The sequence below is a fragment of the Phyllostomus hastatus genome, unplaced genomic scaffold, assembly GCF_019186645.2.
Source record: "Phyllostomus hastatus isolate PE091 unplaced genomic scaffold, TTU_PhHast_1.1 phas_contig_86, whole genome shotgun sequence".
Classification (NCBI taxonomy): Eukaryota; Metazoa; Chordata; class Mammalia; order Chiroptera; family Phyllostomidae; genus Phyllostomus; species Phyllostomus hastatus.
Window position 1 is genome coordinate 88,522,313 of NW_025333977.1, and position 23,736 is coordinate 88,546,048.

Sequence of the window (23,736 nt, forward strand, 5' to 3'; positions counted from 1 at the left end):
AGACATTATTTTTTGGACTACTTTTTCAATCCTATTCTCTTTTCCTTGACTTCTGGGACTCTATAACATAATTGTATCTTTTGTTTTTGTCCTACAGGTTTCTGAGTGTTTGGCACTATATTACATCTATTTTATGTTTCTTCATATTGGATAATATTCATTGTTTTATCTTTGAGTTCACAGACTCCTTTTTCTATCTCCTCCATTCTGCCATTGAGAATATATCTATTTATAGCATAGGTTTTAAATTTTTCATTGTATTTGGTAGTAAAATTTGCATTTGGTTCTAGTTTTTCTCCTGTTTCTTTGCTGAGACTTTCTAGTGTTTTCATTTCATTTTATTCATAATTGCTTGCACTTTTGTGATAACTTCTTTTGAATATTTATTAGTAAATTGTAACATTTTTATTATCTTGGTGTTGGTATTATCTGTTTTTATCCTAGTTGAAATTTTCCTATTTCTTGGTACCATGAGTGATTTTTTAAAAAATTAAAACTGGACATTTTAGTTCTGGCTGGTGTGGCTCAGTTTGTTGGAACATTGTTCCGTATACTGAAAGGTCACAGGATCTATTTCCAGTTAGGAAATGTACTCAGGTTGCAGGTTTATCCCTCATGAAGGTGCATACAGGAGACAACCATTTGATGTTTCTCCTTCACAGTGGTGTTTCTCCCTCCCCTCCCCTCCCCTCCCCTTCCTTTTCCTTCCATCTCCTCCTCTCTATCTTCTCTTCTCTTTCCCTCCTTCACTCTCTAAAAAGCAATGAAAAAAGTCCTCAAGTGAGGACAAATTAAAACTAAACATTTTGGTTATTGTGTTATGATACCCTAAGTCTTATTTAAACCTTCTGTTTGGGTGGGTTGTTTTGACATTGCTTTGGCAGGGGAATGACAGATATCCTCTTGTTACTAGTATGTGGAAGTAATAATAGAAGTTTAGTTTCCCTAGTTGTCCTTCACTAACACCTGAGATAGACAGAGGCACTTTGTTGCTGCTGGGTGAGGTAGGATTATGGCTTCCCATTATACCTCTATTTTTATCACACTGACCAGGAGAACAGTGACTCATTCCTGCTTTCCACATTGCCCCCACCAATACAATTCTCTCTTTCAAAAATTGAAATATTCTGTAAATTTAAGTAAAGGTAGAAAATGTTATTTCTTTTGCTGTAGGAGAATGAGAATAAGCTTCTCAGTGTTGCATTTGTTACAAATTATGATCTCATTCCCTGTGGAACTGCAGATATTAGATTTATTTTTAAAGCTTGACTTAGGTTTGATAGTTTTCCAATTAACTATAGACAACAAAATTGACCAAGTTTTATACTGTCTGGTTAGTTGATGACTAGCCCATTAAGACTATGAATGAAATTCAACTAAATTTTTACTGACCTGTTTAATTTTGTCTATTGTATGATAATTCTAGTTAGGTACAGATCATTCAAAATTATTAGATTATTTTCTTCAAGAAATTTTAATTGTTTATCTTTTCTTTCATAATTTTGAAATTCCCTATAAAAATTCCCAAATATCAGTCTTTGAATTAAGATGCTTAGGAAATCTTAGGGTAGCTAGCTATGTTGTTGTGGTTCTTATCATCATCATCATCATTATAATTATCATTAGCTATTCAGGGGAACTATATGTAGTCCCAAGACTTTATCCTCACTATTAACACAGCAATTTAGGTTCTTATTCTAAAACTTAAGGATAAGTAAGCAGCATTCAACCATAGAACAATGTTCCTTACAAAGTAGTTCATAATTTGTATCAGAATCACCTAGAAAAGTGCTTCCTAAACTGTAATGTGTATACAACTCCCCAGAAGGTTCTTCATAAATGCCATTTCTGATTCTTGGGTAGAACCTGAGATTTTAAATTCTATTAAGTTTCCAGATGATATCCATGCTGCTTGTCTATGGACTTAATTTTCAATAGCAAGTACTGAGCATACTTGCTAAAATATCAGTCATATGTCACATCCCATGGAGTCACATTTGTGTAGCTGGAATCTGGGAATATACATTTTAATGACATTTATTTATATCAAAATTAAGAATTGTTGATATAATTTAATAGTTCTTTTTAAAATTTTATTTTTAAGTTACAGTTGACATGCATTATATTAGTTTTAGTTATACAACATAGCGTTTAGACATTTGTATACCTTGTGAGGATCACCCTGAAAAGCCTAACACCCATTTGACACCATATAGTTACTACAGTAAGAGGTCTGTCTGGAAAAAGTCCAACCCTGTTAATATAATGAGAATGGTTTGCACAACATCGATGTAGCTTGGAAGCCAAAGAGAGTGGACTGGAATGCACATGAACAATAACGACTTCACTGTACTAGTCAGTAGGGGTGGTAGATGCTGTTGAGTGAGCATGTGGACTGTATGGCCATTCCTATACAAAATGACTGAGCAGTGAGTAGTGAGCAGTGAAGTAGAGCAGTGAACCTACATCAAATTTTGCATTAAGCTTGAATATTTTTCCACGGAACTGTCCAGGTGATTCAGAAGGCCACAGCTATAGGCAACTGATGATTGGTAGCTTCATCACAACAATGCACCTGGTCATACGTCATGTCTCATGCAGAGTTTTGTGATGAAACATCAAATCACCCAGGTGACTCAGCCTCAATACAGCCCAGATTTGGCACCCTTCCACCTCTGGCTTTTTCCAAAACTAAAGTAACCTTTGAAAGGGAAGAGATTTCAGACCATCAGTGAGATTCAGGAAAATAGGATGGGGCAGCTGATGGCAAATGGAAGAACTGTGTGAGGTCCCATGGTGTTTACTTTGAAGGGGACTAAAGCATCATTATCCTATGTACAATGTGTCTTCTATCTTGTATCTTCAATAAATGTCTCTATTTTTCATTTTACATATCTGGATACTTTCTGGGAAGATTGCAGTATGTTTATCAAATTACAGAGTTATTTGTTCAGTAATGCCCCAATTCAAATACAGTTTTCTACATTAGCTTTCCTTGATTTTCATTACTGGAATTCTTCTCGCCTTCAGACTCTTCATAGTAATTAACAATTTAACTTTTGTTTTTCTTGTCTATTTGTCTTATCTTTTCTATTACATGGTATATCTTTAAGGGGAAAAAGAGTAGGTGTGTTGTAATAAAAGAACAGTGCTTTTATAAAGAATTATTCAATGAAGTTTAGGTAAATGAATGAATGAAGACCATCTTAGATGATTTATTACAGAAGAATAATAGTGAATATGGATGTACAAACAAGATTATTTTTCCAAGGCTCACATATAACAGAAAATTCTTCATCATGTAGGAGGTAGTGGTAGAAATACATTACAAATGAAAGTGTGACTATTAAATACAATTAACTAAGTTCTCTAAGGTAATAGATTTAGTCATTTATGGTCATCAAATATACAGCAAATGTGTAATGCCCTCTCCTTCATCTATGCCAATCCTCTTAAATATTTCACATTACTCTTTTGGGGGGTTCAGATAAAGCCTGGGACGTTTCTTAATTGGTTGTTTAACCACTACCCATTATTTGGACATGGAACATAGATGAAACAATTTTATCATCAACCATCTAGTTTCTAGTCAATAAGAATGACAGAAAAAGTGGTATTGGTTCAAGGAATAGTTCTAATCCTATTTGGATCTTTTTTGTGTATTCCATTGTTACTGTACTATACAACCTGCTGCTTCAGGACTTACTACAGAAACCTGGAAGTTCTTAGAATTTTCTCTTTCATCATGGAAATGATGGGAAATCTTGTTGGGTAGGTTTATTCCTATGTACTTTATTTTTCTTGTTGCTATATCAAATGGGTTGTTTTCCTGACATGTTTCTGATATTTCATGGTTGGTGTACAAAAATGCCTTTGATTTCTGAATACTGACTTTGTAGCCTGCTGTTTTGCCAAATTCACTTATTAGGTCAAGTAATTTTTGGTGGAGTCTTTAGGGTTTTCAATGTGTATTATCATATCATCTACAAACAATGACAGTTTGACTTCCTCCTTTGCAATTTGGATGACTTTTATTTCTTTCTCTTGTCTGATTGCTGTCTCTAGGACTTCCAATACCATGTTGAAAACAGATACCCTTTTCTTGTTCCTGATCTTAGTGGGAAAGCTTTTAATTTTGCCCATTGAGTGTGAGTTAGGTCTAAGTTTCTTCTATATGGCCTTTATTTTGTTGAGGTATGCTCCCTCACTTTGCTGAGTGTTTTTATCATAAATGGATGCTGTACCTTATGAATTCCTTTTTCTGCATCTTTTGATGTGATCATGTGATTTTTGTCTTTCCCTTTGTTTATGTGATGCATTACGTTTATTGATTTGCAAATATTATACCATCCTTGCATCCCTGGGGTGAACCCCACTTGATCATGGTATATAGTCTTTTTTAATGTATTGCTGGATGCGGTTTGCCAATATTTTGTTGAGGATTTTAGCATCTGTGTTCATCAGTGATATTGGCCTGTAGTTTTCTTTGTTATTGTGTTTTTATTTAGCTTTGGAATTAGGATGATACTAGCTTCATAAAATGAATTTGGGATCTTCGCTCTTCCTGGATTTTTTTAATAGCCTGGGAAGGATAAGTGTTAACTGTTCCTTAAATGTTTTATAAAGTTCTCCTCTGTAAACATTTGGTCCAGGGCTTTTGTGTGCTGAGAGTCTTTTGATTAGTGCTTGGATTTCACTAGCTGTTATAGGTCTATTCAGGCTTTCTGCTTTGTTTTCATTCAGTTTTGGAACATTATATTTTTCTAGAAATTTGTCCATTTCACCCAGTTTTCAAATTTCTTCCCATATGGTTCTTAGTAGTAATTTCTTACAATCCTTTGTATTTCTGTAGTATCAGTTGTAATCTCTCCTTTCATTTCTGATTTTATTAATTTGCATTGTCTCTTTTTTCTTGATGAATCTACTTAAAGGCTTATCTATTTTGTTTATCTTTTCAAAGAACCAGCTCCTAGATTTACTGACCCTTTGAAATGTACTTTTACTCTGTATATTGTTTAATTCTACTCTGATCTTGGTTATGCCCTTCCTTCTACATGTAGGGTTAGGTTGTGCATTTGAAATGTTTCTGTCTTTATTAGGTAGACCTGTATCACTATGAACTTCTATCTCAGGACTGCCTTTGTTGTGTTCCATAAGTTTTGGACTGTTGTGTGTTCATTTTCATTTGTTTCCAGAAACTTGTTGATATCTTCCTCGATCTCATTCTTGACCCATTCATTGTTTAATAGCATGCTATTCAATCTCCACAAATTTGGGTGTTTCTGAGTTTTTTTCTTGAGGTTGATTTCTTGTTTCATGCCCTGGTAGTCTGAGAACATGCTTTATAAGATTTTAGTTTTCTTGAATTCATTGATGCTTGTTTTGTGTCCTGTCATGTAGTCTATCTTTGAGAATGCTCCATGCACATTTGAAAAGAATGTGTATGTTGCTTATTTGGGATGAAAGGCCCTATATATATCAGTGAAGTCCATTTGATCTAGGGCATTGTTCAATGCTGCAATATCTTTGTTGATATTTTGTTTGGAAGATGTATCCATTTTTGACAGTGAGGTGTTAAAATCCCCTGTATATGTGTTTTGCTGTCTATATCCTTCTTGAATTCCTCCAAGATTTTCCTTATAGGGATTAGGATGCTCTGATAGGTCCTCCTATGTTGGGTGCAATAATATTTACAATGTTTATGTCCTCTTGATAGCTTCTTCCCTTGAGTATTATGAAGTGACCTTCAATGTCCCTTTTTATGGCCCTTTTTTGGAAGTCTGTTTTGTCTGATATAAATATCGCTACCCCAACCTTTATGTCCTGTCCATTGGCTTGGAATATTTTTTTCCAACCCTTCACTTTCAGTCTGTGTAAATCTTTTTTTCTGAGTGGGTCTCCTGTAGGCAGCATGTGTGCAAGTCATGTTTTCTTATCCATTCAGCTACCCTATGATTTTTTTAAAGATTTTATTTATTTATTTTCAGAGAGGGAACGGAGGGAGAGAGAGAGAGAGAGAGAGAGAGAGAGAGAGAGAGAGAGAGAGAGAGAGAGAGAGAGAGAGAGAGAGAGAAACATCAATGTGTGGTTGCTGGAGGTCATGGCCTGCAACCCAGGCATGTACCTTGACTGGGAATCAAACCTGCGACACTTTGCTTTACAGCCCGCGCTCAATCCACTGAGCTATGCCAGCCAGGTCCCCTATGATTTTTGATTGGAGCATTTAATCCATTAACATTTAAAGTTATTATCTATAGGTACTTATTCATTTTCCCCCCTTTGAACCTGTGTTCCTCTCTCTCTCAATCTTGTTCTTCCTCTTATAACAGTCCCTTTAGCATATCTTTCAGTGCTGGTTTGGTGGAGGTGTATTCTTTCTGCCTTCTTTTGTCTGGGAATCTCCTTATTTTGTCTTCCATTTTAATTGAGAGCCTCAATGGGTAGAGTAGTCTTGGTTGCAGGCCTTTGCTTTTCATTACTTGGAATATTTCTCGCCACTGTCTCATGGCTGCACTGTTTCTATTGAGAAATCAGCTGCTCACCTTATTGGATATCCCTTGTATATTTGTTTCTCCCTTGCTTCTTTTAAGATTCTCTCTTTGTCTTTAAAATTTGGCATTTTAATTATGATGTGTCTTGGAGTAGGCTTCTTTGGGTTCATCTTGATTGGGACTCTCTGAATTTCCTAAACTTTCATGGAGAACAGTTTTTCCGTTCTCCAAATTCAGGTAGTTTTCTGTCATAATTTTTTCAAACTAGGTTTCTATCCCTTGCTCCTTTTCTTCTACTTCTGGTATTCTTATGATTCAAATGTTGTTGCATTTCATGTTGTCTTGCCATTCTCTTAAGGTATCTTTATGTTTTTTGGGTCTTTTTTAATGATGCAGCTTCTCTACCTGGATATTTCTTTCTACCTTGTTTCCAGCTCACTAATTCAGTCCTCTGCTTCATCCATCCTGCTTGTAATTCCTTCTAGGGTGTCTTTAATATCAGAAATTGTATCCTTCATTTCTTCCTGGTTTTTGTTTGTAGTTTCTATTTCCTATTTCATACTGTTGTAGTTCCCACCCACTGCTTTGTAGGTGTCTGTGAGTTCCTTGAGTATCCTAATAAGCATTCTTTTGAATTCTATATCTGATAGTTTGCTTGCCTCTATTTCATTTAGCTCTTGTAGTGGGGAGTCTTCCATTCCTTTATATTGCAGGTTCTTTCTTATTCTCCCCATTTTAGGTGATGCTTTTGTTTGTTTCTGTGATTCCTGATCTGCTTTACTAGCTGTCTTCATAGGGTGAACTTCTATGGTAGGAGTTCTGTGGGACTCAGTGGTGTGGTCTCTTTGAACTCCTTGTCTGGATGCTCTAGGGTTGCTTTTTTTTGTTTGTTTGAATAGGCTTTCTTGTTGTACTTGGGTTTTTACCCATTGGTGGCTCCTTTGTTGTTGGGTCCTCCCATTCAGCGGGTTCATTGGTATTCACAACTCCCGCCTTATCTTGTATATGACCTGGGGAAGGATAAAGATGGTATGGATTGTGGAAATAGTAGAGTATTCTATGGGATTTAAAGTAACAGCAAGTGGAAAACAGATAGGAGATCCTTGGGAGAAGTACAGCAATAACCATGATATTTCATCCAACTAGCCCCTGTTTTTAAAAGTTGAAAGAGATAAGAGTCTTGTTAGAGGGGGAAAAGAATGTGAGCTGACTCCAGAAAGCAGTGCACTTAGCTAGGTTAGATGGTGAGATATAGTGAAAGTAAGGGATAGAAACTTGGAGTTATATGTGAGAGAATGACATTAACTACAACAGTAATAATGCTCAGGAAGATAGGAAAATGGACCAAGAGCAGAGAAGGGTGCTGTGTGGGAATGGGGACCACAATAATATGAAAAGAAATATATGATCTGAATAAAATAATAAAAGTAAAAGACCAATAGGTGTGTGTTATAGGAATATGAGTAAGGTGAAGGAAGAGAAATTAAAATACAATATGAAAGGAAGAACAAAGAAAACCAGTCAAACAATGAAATCAGACAAAGAAAACTACATGGAAAGAAGATAAATAAAATAATAATTAAAATAATAATAATAACAAAATAACAAAGATAAAAATACAAAGTAAGAAGTGAAATGCAAGTTCTGTAGGATAGTGAAATGCATTTTGTCTTAGTTGTTGGTGTTAGTCTCCTAATCTCTCTCTGGACCTGTCTTTGATCCTTTCTCAGCTCCAGATCTTACTGTCTTACACTTGAAAGAAAAAAGAAGAAAAAAATGCCTCCTGCCCCAAGCATGAACCCCCCAGGCAGGTTCTGCTGGTCTTCCTGGATGCTTCAGGCAGAGAGGGGCTGGGCTCTGTTTTGTTGTTGTTGTTGTTGTTGTTTTTGTTGTTTTCCTTTCCTGTGATTCTGCATTGGGGGCTAGGTCTGGGCTCCAATATTCAGAAGTGTCCAGCCTCTAGCCCCAGCCCTCAGAGCCCTGAGTGACCCCCACTGTCCATATGTGCCAGGCCAGTACCATTATCCACCTCTTTGTGCCACCCTTTGATTAGTCTGTGAGGCGCACTGAGTAGGAGCAACTTGCACCCCTCCTCCCTCTTTGCCGGTGTGGGTGCTATGCACTTGCAAAGTCCCTTCAGGGCAGTTTAGTTCCCCTATTAAATTAATGTCTCTTTGGGGACTGCTGTCCTCTGAGCCCCTGCTGCCCACCTTTGATCAGTCTGTGAGGCATCCTGATTTGGAGCACATCGTGCCTCTCCTCCTCCCCCTTTGCTGGTCAGGTCATGGACGAGAGTTCGCTATACAGTGGCTGAGAGCCTGTTTTTTTGTTTGTTTGTTTGTTTTTACTAAATTCCTTTTCTTTGCACCTGCTGTTGTTAATAAGTACCCAGCTTTTCACACACCCCAACTCTCTGACCAGTCCAGAGTCTATCTAAGTCAGATTCCATCACGACCCAACTCTTTTCCCATCTCCAGGTGTCACCCAGCCCCCTGAGAATGTAAATTTGATGGACCAGATATTCATGCTTATATAAAGAGATAAAGAGGTAGGTCCAAGATGTCAGCAGAGTAGGTGGAAGCAAAACTAATCTTCTCCCAGGACTGAACTGGAATTACAACTAAATTATAGAAAAATCATCCTGAATAACCAACTGAACACTACCTGGAGGGAAGCCTTATAACCAAGTACTTATGGAAGAAACCATGTCACCACATTCAGACTGGTAGGAAATACAGAGGCACAAGGAAGCTCATTAGTCTCCTATCAATGACAACTGATGTTCTGAGGGATTATTTCAGTGGCCATGGGGGTTTCCCCTGAGAAGTGTGGGGTCAAAACCCCAAGCCTGGCTCCCCAGCCAGGAGCACCAGAACCAGGAAAGGCGCCCATGTAGCATTCAGCTGTGAAAATCAGCAGAGTTTCTGCTTGCTAGGAAAAGACAACTGGACAGCTAGAGACTCAGAGACCCTCTTAAAGGGCCAACACACAAAATTTCTTTTGCAACCGCTTACCCTGGCTTTGGTGGGGGAAGGGCAGAGTTGACTAGAGCAGCATGAGGAAAGTCTGAAGTTGATGGCTCAAGGGAGAGAGCTGAAGTGTCAGCTGCCAAATTCCTAGTGCTCACTCATGCTCAATATTTCAGAAGTCATCTGGCTCAGGGACAGCACTCCCCTCCATGAAAAATCAGCCTGGGGGAAGCAATAGCCCAACCCAACCCAGTTACTGAGGACTACAACTGGAGGCACTTCCAGTGATTAACCATAACAGAGAGTCTGCAGGTGGAGACAGATCTCTGGGAGGTTTAAGACATTAGCAGACCCTCTCCTGGGTCCAGTGCTGATAAAACCTAGACTTGATGTACCATCTGGTTCATTTTGCATGCACCCAGTCCCAGCAGAGGGAGTCACAAGCTGTGGATCTCTGATAGCTCAAACATGTTGCCCAGGGCCAGTGACAGGCAGCATCTGACATAGGACTGCAAAAAAAATCTTTGAGATCTACCTAATATGTAGAAAAAAACACAAGGGGGCAGCCAAAATGGGAAGACAAAGAAACAGGCCCAAAATGAAGAATGAGAACATTTTCCAGAAGAAAAACTAAATGAAAAAGAGGCAATCAATTTGTCAGATATAGAGTTCAAAGAAATGATTTAAGTATGCTTAAAAGCATGATAAAAGACATAGAAATTATATAAAAGCACCAGTCAGAAATGAAGAATGCAATATCTGAAGAAAATAATACACTTGAAGGAATAAACAGTAGGTTAGATGAAGCAGAGGATAGAACCAGTGACTTAGCAGACAAGGTAGAAAAAAACATGCAACAGAGTTGCAAAAAGAAAAAAAAATTAGGATAGTTTAAGAGACCTTTCAACAACATGAAGCATAACAACCTACTCATCATAGGGATACCAGAAGGAGAAGGGAAAGAGTGAACAAGTGGTTGAGAATGTATTTGAAGGCATAATGACCAAAAACTTCCCTAACCTGGTAAAGGAAAAAAACACACAAGTCCAGGAAACTCAGAGAGTCCCAAACAAAATAGACCCAAAGAGGTCCACATGAAGACACATCATAATTAAAATGGCAAAGCTTAAAGACAAGGAGAGTCCTAGCTGGGTGGCTTAGTGGATTAGGCACCAGCCTGCAAACCAGAAGGTCACTGGTTTGAGGCCCTGTCAGGGCATATGCCTCAGTTGCAGGCAAGTCCCCCAGTTAGGGGTGTGAAAGAGGCAACTGACTGACATCTCTCGCACCAATGTTTCTCCCCCTTTCTGACTCCCCCACTTCTCCTCTCTAAAAATAAATAAAATATTTTAAAAGAGAATATTTGCATTAAAAATATAAATACCAGGAGAGAATCTTAAAAGACATAAAATAAAAGTATTTAGTTATGTACAAAATAGCTCACATAAGACTATCATCTGATTTCTCAACAGTAACATTTCAGGCCAGAAGAGATTGGCATGAAATATTCAAAGAGAGGAAAATCAAGAACTTACACCTAAGGCTACTTTACACAACAAGACTATCACTTAAAATTAAAGGAGAAATAAAGAGTTTCTTAGACAAAAAACTAAATGACTTTGTTACCACCAATCTAGTATTGCAACATTTATAAAGGGTTTGCTTTAACAAGAAGAATAAAAACAGAGGAAAATTGTTAAAAATAATGGCAATAAATATGTATCTGTCAATAGTCACTTTAATATAAAAAGTTTAAATGTTCAAATCATAGAATAGCTGAATGGATAAGAAAACAAGACCTACATATATGCTGTCTTGAAGAGACCAACCTCAGAACAAATAATACACACAGACTAAAAGTAAAGTAATGTAAGAAGATATTTCATGCAAATAAAAAGGGAATAAAAAGAGGGGGTAGCAATACTTGTATCTAACAAATAGACTTTGAAACCAATGCTAAAGTTAGATACAAAGAAGGACACTACATAATGATAAAGGGAACAATCCAATAAGAGGATATAACCCTAGTAAACTTTATGCACCCAAAATAGGAGCACCTAAATATGTGAAGCAAATCTTGATGGACATAAAGAGAGGGACTGACAGAAATATAGTCAAAGTTGGGGGTTTCAACACCCCATAAACTTCAATGGGTAGATCCCCCAGACAGAAAATCAACAAGGAGCTGGCAATCTTCAATGATACTGTAGATCAAATGGATTTAATTGATATCTTCAGAGCATTTCATCCCAAAGCAGCAGAGTATACTTTTTTTTTTCAAATGCACATGGAACATATTCTAGATAGACCACATGTTGGACACAAAATAAGTCTCAATTTATTTAAGAATATTGAAATCATATCAAGCATCTTCTCTGACCACAATGCTATGAAACTAGAATTCACAAGATGGAAACAAAAAAATACACAAAGACATGAAAGCTAAATAACATATTATTAAGCAATGAAGAGGTCAACACTGAGATCAAAGAAAAAATCAAAAGTTACCTCAAAACAAATGAAAATGAGAACACAATACCCTAAATGTGGGGGACACAGCTTAAGCAGTCCGAAGAGGAAAATGCACAACATTACAGGTCTATCTTAAGAAACAAGAAAAGCTCAAATAAACATCTTAACCCTACATCTAAGTGACTAGAAAAAGAATAACAAACACAGCCCAGAGTGGTAGAAGGAAGGAAATAGTCAAGTTTAGAACAGAAATAAATGTCACAGAGACTGAAAAGGAAAAAAAAAACAATTTAAAGGATAAATGAGTCCAGGAGCTGGTTCATTGAAAAGATAAACAAAATCAATGAACCTTTGACCAGACTCATCCAGAATAAAAGAGAGAGGACCCAAATAAAATCAGAAATGAAAAAGGAGGAGTAACAACTGACACCATAGATACAGTAGACTGCAAGAAAATGTTACAAAAAAACTATATATCAACAAACTGGACATCTGGACAAAATGGATAAATTCCTAGAAATACACAATCTTTGAAACTAAATCAGGAAGAATAAGAGAATCTGAGTAGACAGATTACACCTAGTGAAATTGAAGTAGTAATCAAAAAACTCCCAACAAACAATATCTCTGGACCAGATGGCTTCAAAGGAGAACTTTTCCTAAACATTCCAAAAAGAAATAGCACCTCTCCTTCTCAAACTATCAAAAAAATTCAAGAGGAGGGAAGACTCCCAAGTTCACCTTATGAGGTCAGCATAATCTTAATTCCAAAACCATATAAAAACACTTCCATAAAAGAAAATTATAAGCCATACCCATGATGAATGCCATTAACAAAATATTAGCAAACTGAATACAGCAATACATCAAAAAGATCAAACACCAAGTTGGGTTTATGCTGGATATGCAAGTTTGCTACACTATTCACAAATCAGTAAATATGATATACCACATAAGCAAAATGAAGGATAAAAACCACATGATTATATTAATAAAGAAAAAAAAGATTTGATAAAATCCAGCACCCATTTATGATAAAAAAAAAAGCCTCTCAGCAAAGTGGGAATTGAGGGAATATACCTAAAAGTAATAAAGGCCATGAATGACAAACCTATTGCCTGCATCATACTTAATTGGCAAAAACTACAAGCACTTGCCTTAAGATTGGGAACAAAACAGGGATATCTGTGTTCATTTTTCTTATTCAGCATAGTACTGGAAGTCCTATCCACAGCAATCAGACAGAAGAAATAAAAGGCATCCAAATTAGAAAGGTAGAAGTAACTCTTTATTTGCAGATGGCATGATATTGTACACAGAGATCCCCAAATACTCTACCATGAAACTACCAGAACTGATAGATTAATTCAGAAAAATAGCAGGATACAAAATTAATATCCCGAAATCAGTTGGACTTTTATATGTCAAAAATGAACTATCAGAAAGGGAAATTAAGAAAATAACCCTATTCACAATTGCTTCAAAACAAATAAAATACCTAGGAATAAATCTAACTAAGGACATATAAGACCTGTCCTTTGAAAATCACAAGACACTGAAGAAATAGATGAAGATACAAATAAGTGGAAGCACATACCATGTTCATGGGTGGGAAGAATTAGCATCATTAAAATGTCCATACTACCCAAATCAATCTATAGATTCAATGCAATTCCTATCAAGATACCAAAGGTATGTTTCACAGAACTAGAACAAAAATTTCAAAAATGTATATGGGACCACAAAAGTTGTGCTGTATAGCAACAGCAATCTTGAGAAAGAACAAAATTGTAGTAATCGTGCTACCTAATATCAAACTATACTATACAGCCATAGTAATCAAACCAGCACGGTACTGGCATAACATTGACACATAAGTCAATGGAACAGAATAGAAAGCCCAGAAATAAACCAACACCTTTATAGTCAATTAATATTTGGCAGAGGAAGCAAGCATGTACAATGGGCTAAAGATAGTTTATTCAATAAATGGTATCAGTAAAATTGGACAGATACATGCAGAAAAATGAAAGACTGCTTTCTTATGCCACATGCAAGAATAAATTCAACAATAAAAAATGAAAAATAAATAAATAGGTACATGATGACATCTTGTTGGAAATTGACCATTTGCATTTCTTTTTTTTAATTGGTCTGTTTCTCTGGCATCAGAATTACATCTAGCTCTTTCAACAATTTTCTAGCTCCTTTTCTTAGTAAACTTTAGGAAATGTTATGATTTAGTAACAAGTTTGGCAAGGGATTACTGTGAACTTATTCCTGTTGGTTTTTTTTTAACAGTGATTAAAGAGCATAAGTAGGCCAACCTAGTAAGAATGATGATGCTATGAAGACAAGACTTAAATTTCCAGATTTCATATATAGTAGTCATGGTTGCTCTGGCTGTGGAATAGGCTCCCAGAATTGATCAGAAAGCCCACTGTGAAGATGAGGCAGAACAACAGCAAAAAAAGTCATATTATAGTGGATCTCTGACCTTAAAAGTTTTCTTTATATTACTTAGATGCCAAGCATCTGAATAAACAGTAATTTATCAGATTACTTAGATGCCAAGCATCTGAATAAACAGTAATTTATCAGATTACTTAGATGCCAAGCATCTGAATAAACAGATAATTTATCATAAGTAGACAGAACTACAAACTCTATGACAACTCTGAAATTTTTGTTTCAAATTTCTCTAATTTTTATTAGAACTGAACATTACTGAAAAAATAAGAAGCAAACAATGTAGCTTCATACAAAAATCGTAATTTTACAACTAAACAAGAATAGATGTTAATTGCAGTTTTGCCATTTTGCTGCCAGCATTGAAAATAAACAATACATTTTTAAAATTTATATTATAAATAAAAAATAAAAATTATTTTAAAGTGTATTTTATTGATTATGCTATTACAGTTGTCCCATTTTTTCTCCCCTTTTTTCCCCTCCACCCTGCACCACCCCCACACTGCCCTTCAGCATTGTCCCCACTGCTTAGTTCATGTCTGTGGGTCTTACATACATGTTCTTGGATTCTCCATTTGCTATACTATTCTTAACTGCCCCCTTAATCTTTAATCTTGGGGAATTTAATTATGGTGTGCCTTGGTGTGTTCTTCCTTGGGTCCAATTTCTTTGGTACTCTCTGAGCTTCCTAGACTTGCATGTCTATTTCCTTTACCAGATTGGGGAAGTTTTTCTTCATTATTTTTTCAAATAAGTTTTCAATTTCTTGCTCTTCCTCCTCTCCTTCTTGCATACCTATGATTCAGATGTTGTAATGTTTAAAGTTGTCCCAAATGTTCCTAAGGCTCTGCTCATTTTTTTAAATTCTTGTTTGTTCATTCTCTTCCAGTTGAATATTTATTTCTTCCTTTTGTTCCAAATCATTGATTTGAGTCCTGGTTTCCTTCCCTTCACTGTTGGTTACCTGTATATTTTTCTTTATTTCACTTTGTATAGCCTTCACTTCTTCCTTTATTTTGCATCCATACTCAATAATTTTTGTGAGCTTCTTGGTTACCAGTGTTTTGAACTCTGCATCTGATAGGTTGGCTGTCTCCTTGTTGCTTAGTTATTTTTCTGGATCTTTGGTCTATTCTTTCATTTGTGCCATATTTCTTTGTCTGGGTGTACCTGTTACATTGTAAGGGGTAGAGCCTTGGGTATTCACCAGAGCAGGGCAACCCACATTGTTGGGTTGTAGTGCTGTATGTGGGGGAAGGGTCAGAAAGGGAACAATGCTGCTTGCTCAGCTCTCATCCTTCTTTCAGTCACTTCCCCTACTACCCACAAGTGAATTGGGCCCTTCTGGTGCTGATTCCCAGGTGGGTGGGTTTATGTACATTCTAGGATCCCTTGGGTCCCTCTAACATACTCTCCTATGAGACTAGGAGTTTCTCCCAGCACCAGAACCCCCACAGCTTTTTACAGCCAGAGGTTTTGAGGCTTTATTTCCTTGCTGTGGAACCCCAGGTTGTGCAGTCTGTCTCTCTCCCCAGCTGTTCCTCCCACTTTATCCACACGTGAATGTGAACTGCCCTGTCTGCCAACTACTGCCTTGCTGTGAGTCCTCTCTACCCTGGCTGCCAGTCTCTACCCCTCCTACCAGCATGGATGAATATTTCTTCTTTAACTCCTTGGTTATTGGGACTTCCATACAGTTCAATTTTCTGGAAGTTCTCATGGTTTTTTGTTTCTGAATTGGTGGTTGTCCTTCTTTTGGTTGTGCAAGGTAGCAAAGCATATATTTCTGTGCCTTCATATTGGCTGGAAAAAATAAAAATTCTTTACCTCAGTTTCCTCTTTGTAAAACAGAAGTATATATCTGCCATGTAGTGCTGTTTTCAGAATAAGAAATATTAGTGCCTATGTTAGATACTTATTTTTTAAAAGATTTTATTTATTTATTTTTATAGTGAGGAGAAGGGAGGGACAAAAAGGGGGAGAGAAACATCAGTGTGTGGTCACCTCTCACACACCCCCTACTGAGGACATGGCTGGCTACCTAGGCATGTGCTGTGACTGGGAATTGAACCAGCGACCCTTTGATTCACAGGCTGGCACTCAATTCACTGAGCCTCACCAGTCAGGGCATAGATATTTATTTAATAATGGGTATTATCATTATGGTTTTTAATAATATATTGTTATTTATCCTATGTCCTCACTAATAACTAAATGCTACTTGCATACCTAGTACATTTTATTGTTTATATAGCTGTCACTACATAATAAGTATAAAGAAAATATAATGCTGATCAGACATAAATTTAGATATTTTAATTGTAATTTTCTTTCTTTCAGAATTACTTACTGTCATCTACCTTTCCAGAGTAAATGGCTCTATGTTGGAACAGAAAGAGGAAATACACATATTGTAAATATTGAATCTTTCATTCTTTCTGGATATGTTATCATGTGGAACAAGGCAATTGAACTGTAAGTATAAACTTGAGCATCATTTTATTTAGCTTAAGTATTTCTTATGGCTTGTAACATACATAAAATTGTAGTTATTTGAAACTTTAAAACTAATTTATGATTAATATGAGTGAAAAGTTCAGCCAAAATAATTTGAAAACATAAAGGCTTTTTACAATAGATATTGTAGTATTAACACATGCTAATTTTAGATTTTCCAAATACTGTAAGTAATTAAGGATACATGTGCCATATTTGATGATAAAATATTAATTCTAAAAGTCACACAAGGCAATCTTATCACATTCTTTATAGTCAACTTTAGTGTAACTACTTCCAATGAGAATGGTAAGTGGATTGTGGCTACAGTTAGTTTTATGTAAAAATAATCACAATCAGTTCACATACAGGGTGGGACAAAAGTAGGTGTACAGTTGTGAGTATGCAAAGCAGTTTATTCTTGAATTATTATTTATTAATTATTGTATTATTTTCCACATGAACAACTATAAACCTACTTTTTTAATATTAGCTTATTTTTCATTTGCCTCATTAACATATTTTTCTGGGCTCAAAGTGGAATCAATATTAATATTTTATGTTAATTATTACATAAAATTATTATAAACTTATGTTAATTATTATAAAAATTACTATTTTATGTATGTTATGATGTATACAGCTGTTTGGGTATGTGGCAATTACCACTCTGATTCTGATATCTACATTTCTGCAGGTATAAAATATGAAATCCCTCACACATGAAACTTCATGGAATTCTGAGCCATCTATTTGTAATATATACACAGACAATTCTCCTGGTTAATCAGAAAAACAATTTTTCTTTAATAAATGTTTATGTTCTATGTATTATTAGTTCCTTTATAAGATAAAGTTTTGACTTGAGTCTGGCTCATTCTCTCATATTCTCTCATAAGTATGTAATTTTTTCTTCCCCCAAATGCTGATTAAAACAGACTATTTTCATAAAGTTTTACTGTTGACTGTTCCATACCCCCAATGTTTCAACATACACATATTACTTAATAGGGAAGGTTGTTACTAGTTATATTCTTGTTACAATATTCTTTTTGAATTATCTCTTAGTGAGTTTTTTATTAATGACAATTTTTCTCTGTCATTAGATTAAGAGATGCTCTAGGGCAGAATTTTTGTTTATTGCTCTTTTCTTTTTCTTCATACTTGGTTTATTTTGACACTTTCCACAGAGTGGCTACGAAATGACTGACATTACTGAAGAGTTGCTATGATAGTTACACAGTACTATTGACTTACAGTTTTCATTTGTAATTTGTTATAACTATTTTGATTACATATATTTTACCATTCTGTATGTGTATTTTTAAAGACATTTATCCTATAAACAATTATGTCTCCACCAGAAAGATATTTACTTTTTTAGCTATTTGGTAATGGCTTTTCCCCCTATAATCTTAGTCCTATAATAGCAATAAACAGGCTGAATAACAAACATTAAATAAAAAAAGGATTTCAAGTAAGGACTTCAAAATAATTTTACATATCTCTTAAGTATCTCTTAATAATTAATGCTTGTTTTCATAGTACTGTTTTAGGATATGATAAAAACACAAGTAAGCCTGAGAGATCCAATTATAGAACTTCTATAAAACTTAATAGTAGTATAAATCATAACAGATGTACTATTTGTGTTCAGTTGAATGATGGTAAAATAATTAAGAAGAGTTTATTATCTGAACAGGTAAAATATTTTACCACTTTTTCAGTGTTGTTTCCACATTCATTTACTTAACGAATCCTTTTCTTAATCCAAATTAATACTACCTGAAATAGTGACTTACACTTTACCTATTTATATCTATATAATCTATGCTTTATGATTTCAGGACTAATTAAGAGTTTTAAAATGTATATAAAGGAGGGGAAACTCAGGAAAAATTAAAGTAAAATAAAGCACTTTTATTTTTCATAATATGATCCTACACGTGTAATTTGGCATCAGAATAGAATCTAACATCTATATGAATCCAGTGTTTTATAGAGTTGTACATGCCTCTGAAAATGTTCATGAAATATTCACATCATAACTGTTTTTGGTTTACTCACTAGATTTCCAAAAGTGTATTTTCATTTTTCTAGATATAATTTTACTTTAGTTTATTTTTTAAGACTCCTGGAGATTTTTATATAAGCTCTAGAACATCCATTTTAATAATAAAATATGTGTATACAAATAGAACATAGTTATTGTTTCTTTATTTGACAAAGTTTCCCGTGTACTTTAAGCATATCAAGTAGGCCTAATTAGTTCAAAATTTCTTCTTCATAAGGAGAAAGAATGAATCCCTGAAGCATTCCAGGGACCCTTTGGAATTACTCAAAGCCAATTTTAGGTCAAGAAAAGTCTCTTAAAAGTTAAACCCTGGGAAAGTTGTCAAACATATTTGACCAAAAGATTATATATCATTATGAAATAATATTATTTATTTATCCAAAGTGACAATAAAGTTGTCAAGCATAAATACAGGCTAGCCAAATTTTAGTTCTTAGGATAAAGAATATGAGTTTTTAAGTAATCAAGTACCTGATTACATAACTATGTAATGTAATACATAACTATATAACAATGTAATACATAACTATTTTTTAAAAATATATAGAATCTTTGCTTTCTAGGCAGATACAAGAAAACCTAGATATAACATAAATACCAACTTCCAATCTCCCAAAGACTTTTAAATGCCACTTCTTGAGATACAGAAGAAAATGCATATTACTTACTGTTAATATGTCAAGTACATGGGACAAAATGTGCATTTAATTAAAAAGTCATTTTACAAGAGAATTTTAGACACAAATTTTAACAATGCATTTTCTAAGCATGACAAATGCAGAATTGCCTTTAAGAGATATGTGAAATTATTTTGAAGTCCTTACTTGAAATCATTTTTTATTTAATTTTTGTTATTCAGCCTGTTGCTATTTTTGTGAAGTCTCCTAATTGTAATTAAATTCAATTCTCAAAAAAGAAAATATATTGATGATTTGGAAACTGGAAGACATTTTCCATATAAACAGTGATGTTTGTAGAATATCTCATCTACAGCCATACCACCTGAACACGCCTGATCTCATCTGCAGAACATCTCACAAAGTAGTATTATAGAACAAAACTAACATTAAAAATATTTCTGTGGGAAAATATATTCTAGTTTATAGCACAGAAATAGCTGTGTCTATAGGATAACCCTAGCTCTTCAAAAAATGTAACCTATTTTTTCTATATATTAAAATGTGAACATGAAATTCTGAATTAAATCATAAGTATAGGAGCTTTATTAATATTTAACTACTGCTCATTGAGACATATTTATCATACAATAAATATAAATACAATATTTATTGTATTTATCATACAATAAATATGTCTCAACGAACAGTAGTATGATATGGTAAATACATAATTTCTGCTTACTTGGGGGCTTCCATTCTAATAAGGATTAGATTATTTAAAAAGCCAATTACAATGTATTAGAAATATAATGTGGCAATTCCATGAGGACACCTGATAAAGACATGGGGTCTCAGAGAAGTATCTGTGAAGTAATTTACATCTATGCTGAGATCTGAAGGACAAGTTTGTTAGATGAGTGAAGAACTAAGGAGATGCGGGAGGGTGTTGCAAGAAGTGGGGACAGAGGCTTACAGGATGGAAATGTGAGAGAGTTTTTGTTCCATGCCTCAGTTTTAAGTAGTTTAGTTAGTTGAAATGGCTGGGGGAGAGGATAGCAAAGATAAAACAGAAAGTAATCTGGGTATATAACATGACAGGTCTTATAAGATAATTTGAGAAGTTTGGACTTTTTCTAAGGCCAGGAGCTAGATTTTGAAGAGTTTTAAGCAAGGAATTGACTGGATCAAATTTACATTTTGGAAGATACTCTGACTGCAGGTATGGAGAAATGAGAAAAGACTGTATTCTCAGTAAAAATTATGATGGTGAATTTTGGAGTGGAGATAAGCTAACATAGTAAAGAAGTAAAAGATAGAAGCTGCAAGACTTGGGTATTACAGGAAGATATAAAGATAATAGGGAAGAATTAAAAATGACCCCCAGGTGTTTGGTTTAAGCAACTATGTAGGTTAGAGTGCCACTTAGTGAAAGAATGCAAGAGGTTGAATAGGTTGGAAGTAAAATAATGAGTTCAATTTTAGGTTGGTTGATTGTATGTGTTTATAAAGCATTCACCTGGAATTGGTATGGGAGAATGGTAGGTAGGATATAGTCAACAGGGTGGGGTAAAAATAGGTTTACAATTGTGAGTATGTGAAACAGAGTTTATTCTTGTATTATTATTAGTTATTGTATTGTTAATGAGAACAGAATTTTCATTCTCATCGAAACCATGAGAATAGATGAGATTGTTCTTGAAGAGTTTATAGGAAAGAGGTAGCAAACTAGTAGACAATGAATCACAGATATGACATTAACAGACAATTCACAGACATTCACAATGAATCTGTGAATGAATCAATTCACAGATATGTTTTATTTGGCCATTAGAATATTTAAATATGTCTGAATTATTAATTTGTAACATTTAAAAATTGTAGAGATAAAAGTTCAAATTTTGACCTTTTTATGAAAAAGATTCATACTGAGACAATTCTAGTCCAGCGTTCTTGCATGGCAGTCAGTGATTAACTGGAAGTGAGTTAAATCTATCATTTATTAGATGGGTAATATGCTATCCAATTTAGTACAGTTCTTATTCAGCCTATTTAACTCATTTGAAATACCTGCCTGGCTCCTGTGGGCTCTTGAATTCATGGCCACATTTAAGAGGGAAATATATGGCAGTCTAGGACAGAAAACAAAAGAATACCAATATTTAAGGTATGGAAACAGAAAGTTCATGAAGAAAACTATCAAGAGCCATTGTGGTAAGTGGAAGAAAGAGATATAAATAGGGATACTTAGAAGAATTACTGGGCATTATTTGATAGGTATATATGAATTTAAATTTATTGATAATTTTACCTGATGTAATTCTTGTGGGATTCACAGAATCTGGAGTGTACAGATGCTATTCTTATTTTTTAAAGTCAACTTTTAATGGCCATAGGTTTTGCAAGGAATGCTTGGTGATTTTTTGGAAGTTTAATGTCAGGAAAGAGGTCAGAAAAATTACATCAAAATGTCAGTCATTATTTCTAGGCAGTGAAATAATGAGAGATGTTTCCTTTTAACTTTTGGTATTTTCTGAGTTTTATTTTTTACAATAAATTACATTTCTTATAGCATTATAAAATAATTACAAACAGTAGAGATTTAATGCTAGATTATTTTCTGAACTTGAGTGTTTTCTAAAGCCTGAGAACTTGAATGGAAGTCTTGCAAATCATCTAACTAGTGTTTCTCAAGGTATATTTCAGTGATTTCCTTAAGGATAATAAAAAGGATTCTGTTGATCAATAATTTTGGAAAATATTGAACATTTGCATTGCTCATTTGCACAATATAGCCCTAAGAAGTTCTTCAGAAAAAGAAAATGTTTAATTGCCCCATTCAGCGCTTCCCAAACTTTTTTTGATATGAAACATTGTGAAATGCCTTATATGTTCAGTAGTTTATCATGGACTACACTTTGGTATTTGTTGCTCCAATCAAACCCAAGAGAGAGATAGGAGTTTATGATTTGTTGGATATTATTAGTTCCTCAAGGATAATCGAGGTACATTGTTCCTTCTCAGAGGCATTTATACTATAATAAAACACTACATTTATGTGTAAGTGATATAACTGCTAAAAGCTCTGTAAACTTTTTATGAAGCCTTGTTTAGTTTCTTTCTGCCTGCATATATTCCAGAATGCAAATAGTAACTCTGATTTCCATTATTCCAATGATTTACAACAATCATAATACATACTATTTATTGAGTACTTACTATGTTTTGGCATTATATTAGGTGCTATATGTATCTTTTAATCCTCACAGTCCTTTACTAGGGTTAGTGCTACTACCTCCATTTTCAGATGAGAAAATTTAAGACAAAACCACTAACAAAATATCTAATAACTTTGTATTTATTCATTTGAGTCACTCAGGGGAGTCAGTATTTGGGGAACCTGGAGCTACATAATTTGTCACTTTTCTCTGATTCCAAAGAGTTTCTAAAATTTAAATTTTTATTGCTTTATACAGAATCTTTGATGATTTTTCTGTTTTTTAAAAATAAATTATATTGTGCCAGTATAATCATAATAGAATTAATCTGGTGCACTTAGGTCATTGAAGAAAGAATGTGGAGATTTGAGAAATCAGCGGTCATATCAGGTCATGTCATAGTCATGACACAATCACATTCAACAGTGATCTAAGTTAAAGTAGAAAATATAAAATAAACATACCAGATATCATAGCAGAATAAATTTAAAGTCATATTGACAGAATACAGATCTCTTTATCAATATGCTCTTAAACTCATAATGATCTATTACCAATTACCCTAGAAACCAGATAAATGAGACGTAACCAACAAACTGTTTCCCTGGTTGGTCAGTGTTCTGTATGCTAGTTACCACTAGAGAGAGAATTTTCTTTTAAATAGAAGGAACTTCTGTACTTTTTGTAGGCACAAATCAGAAATTTTATGTCAAAATGAAATTTTAAATCAAGTATGAACTTTTCAATTTGGCTGAAACAGGTTTGCAGCATCAATGTTGTGGTTGTGTAAGTTTTCCTTTGTTTGGATAAGTATGTGTTTAATTTCAAATTTTCAGAGGCCCTGATTTGGCAACAAACACATAAGATAATGAAGAATCCCATTGTTATGTGGATCTAAGTTTTTAAACCTGATTTTTTTAAAAAATC

General features: G+C 34.5%; 1 protein-coding gene across 4 annotated transcripts in view; it reads left to right on the plus strand.

Moving 5' to 3' along the window:
* The window catches only part of STXBP5L (syntaxin binding protein 5L), a 346,905-nt gene that overhangs the window by 63,111 nt on the left and 260,058 nt on the right, over positions 1-23,736 (plus strand). For all 4 annotated transcript variants that reach the window (XM_045851924.1, XM_045851926.1, XM_045851925.1 and 1 more), the window contains exon 6: positions 16,745-16,879. In XM_045851924.1, coding sequence (XP_045707880.1) covers positions 16,745-16,879 — 135 coding nt within the window. The remainder of the gene's footprint in view (positions 1-16,744; positions 16,880-23,736) is intronic.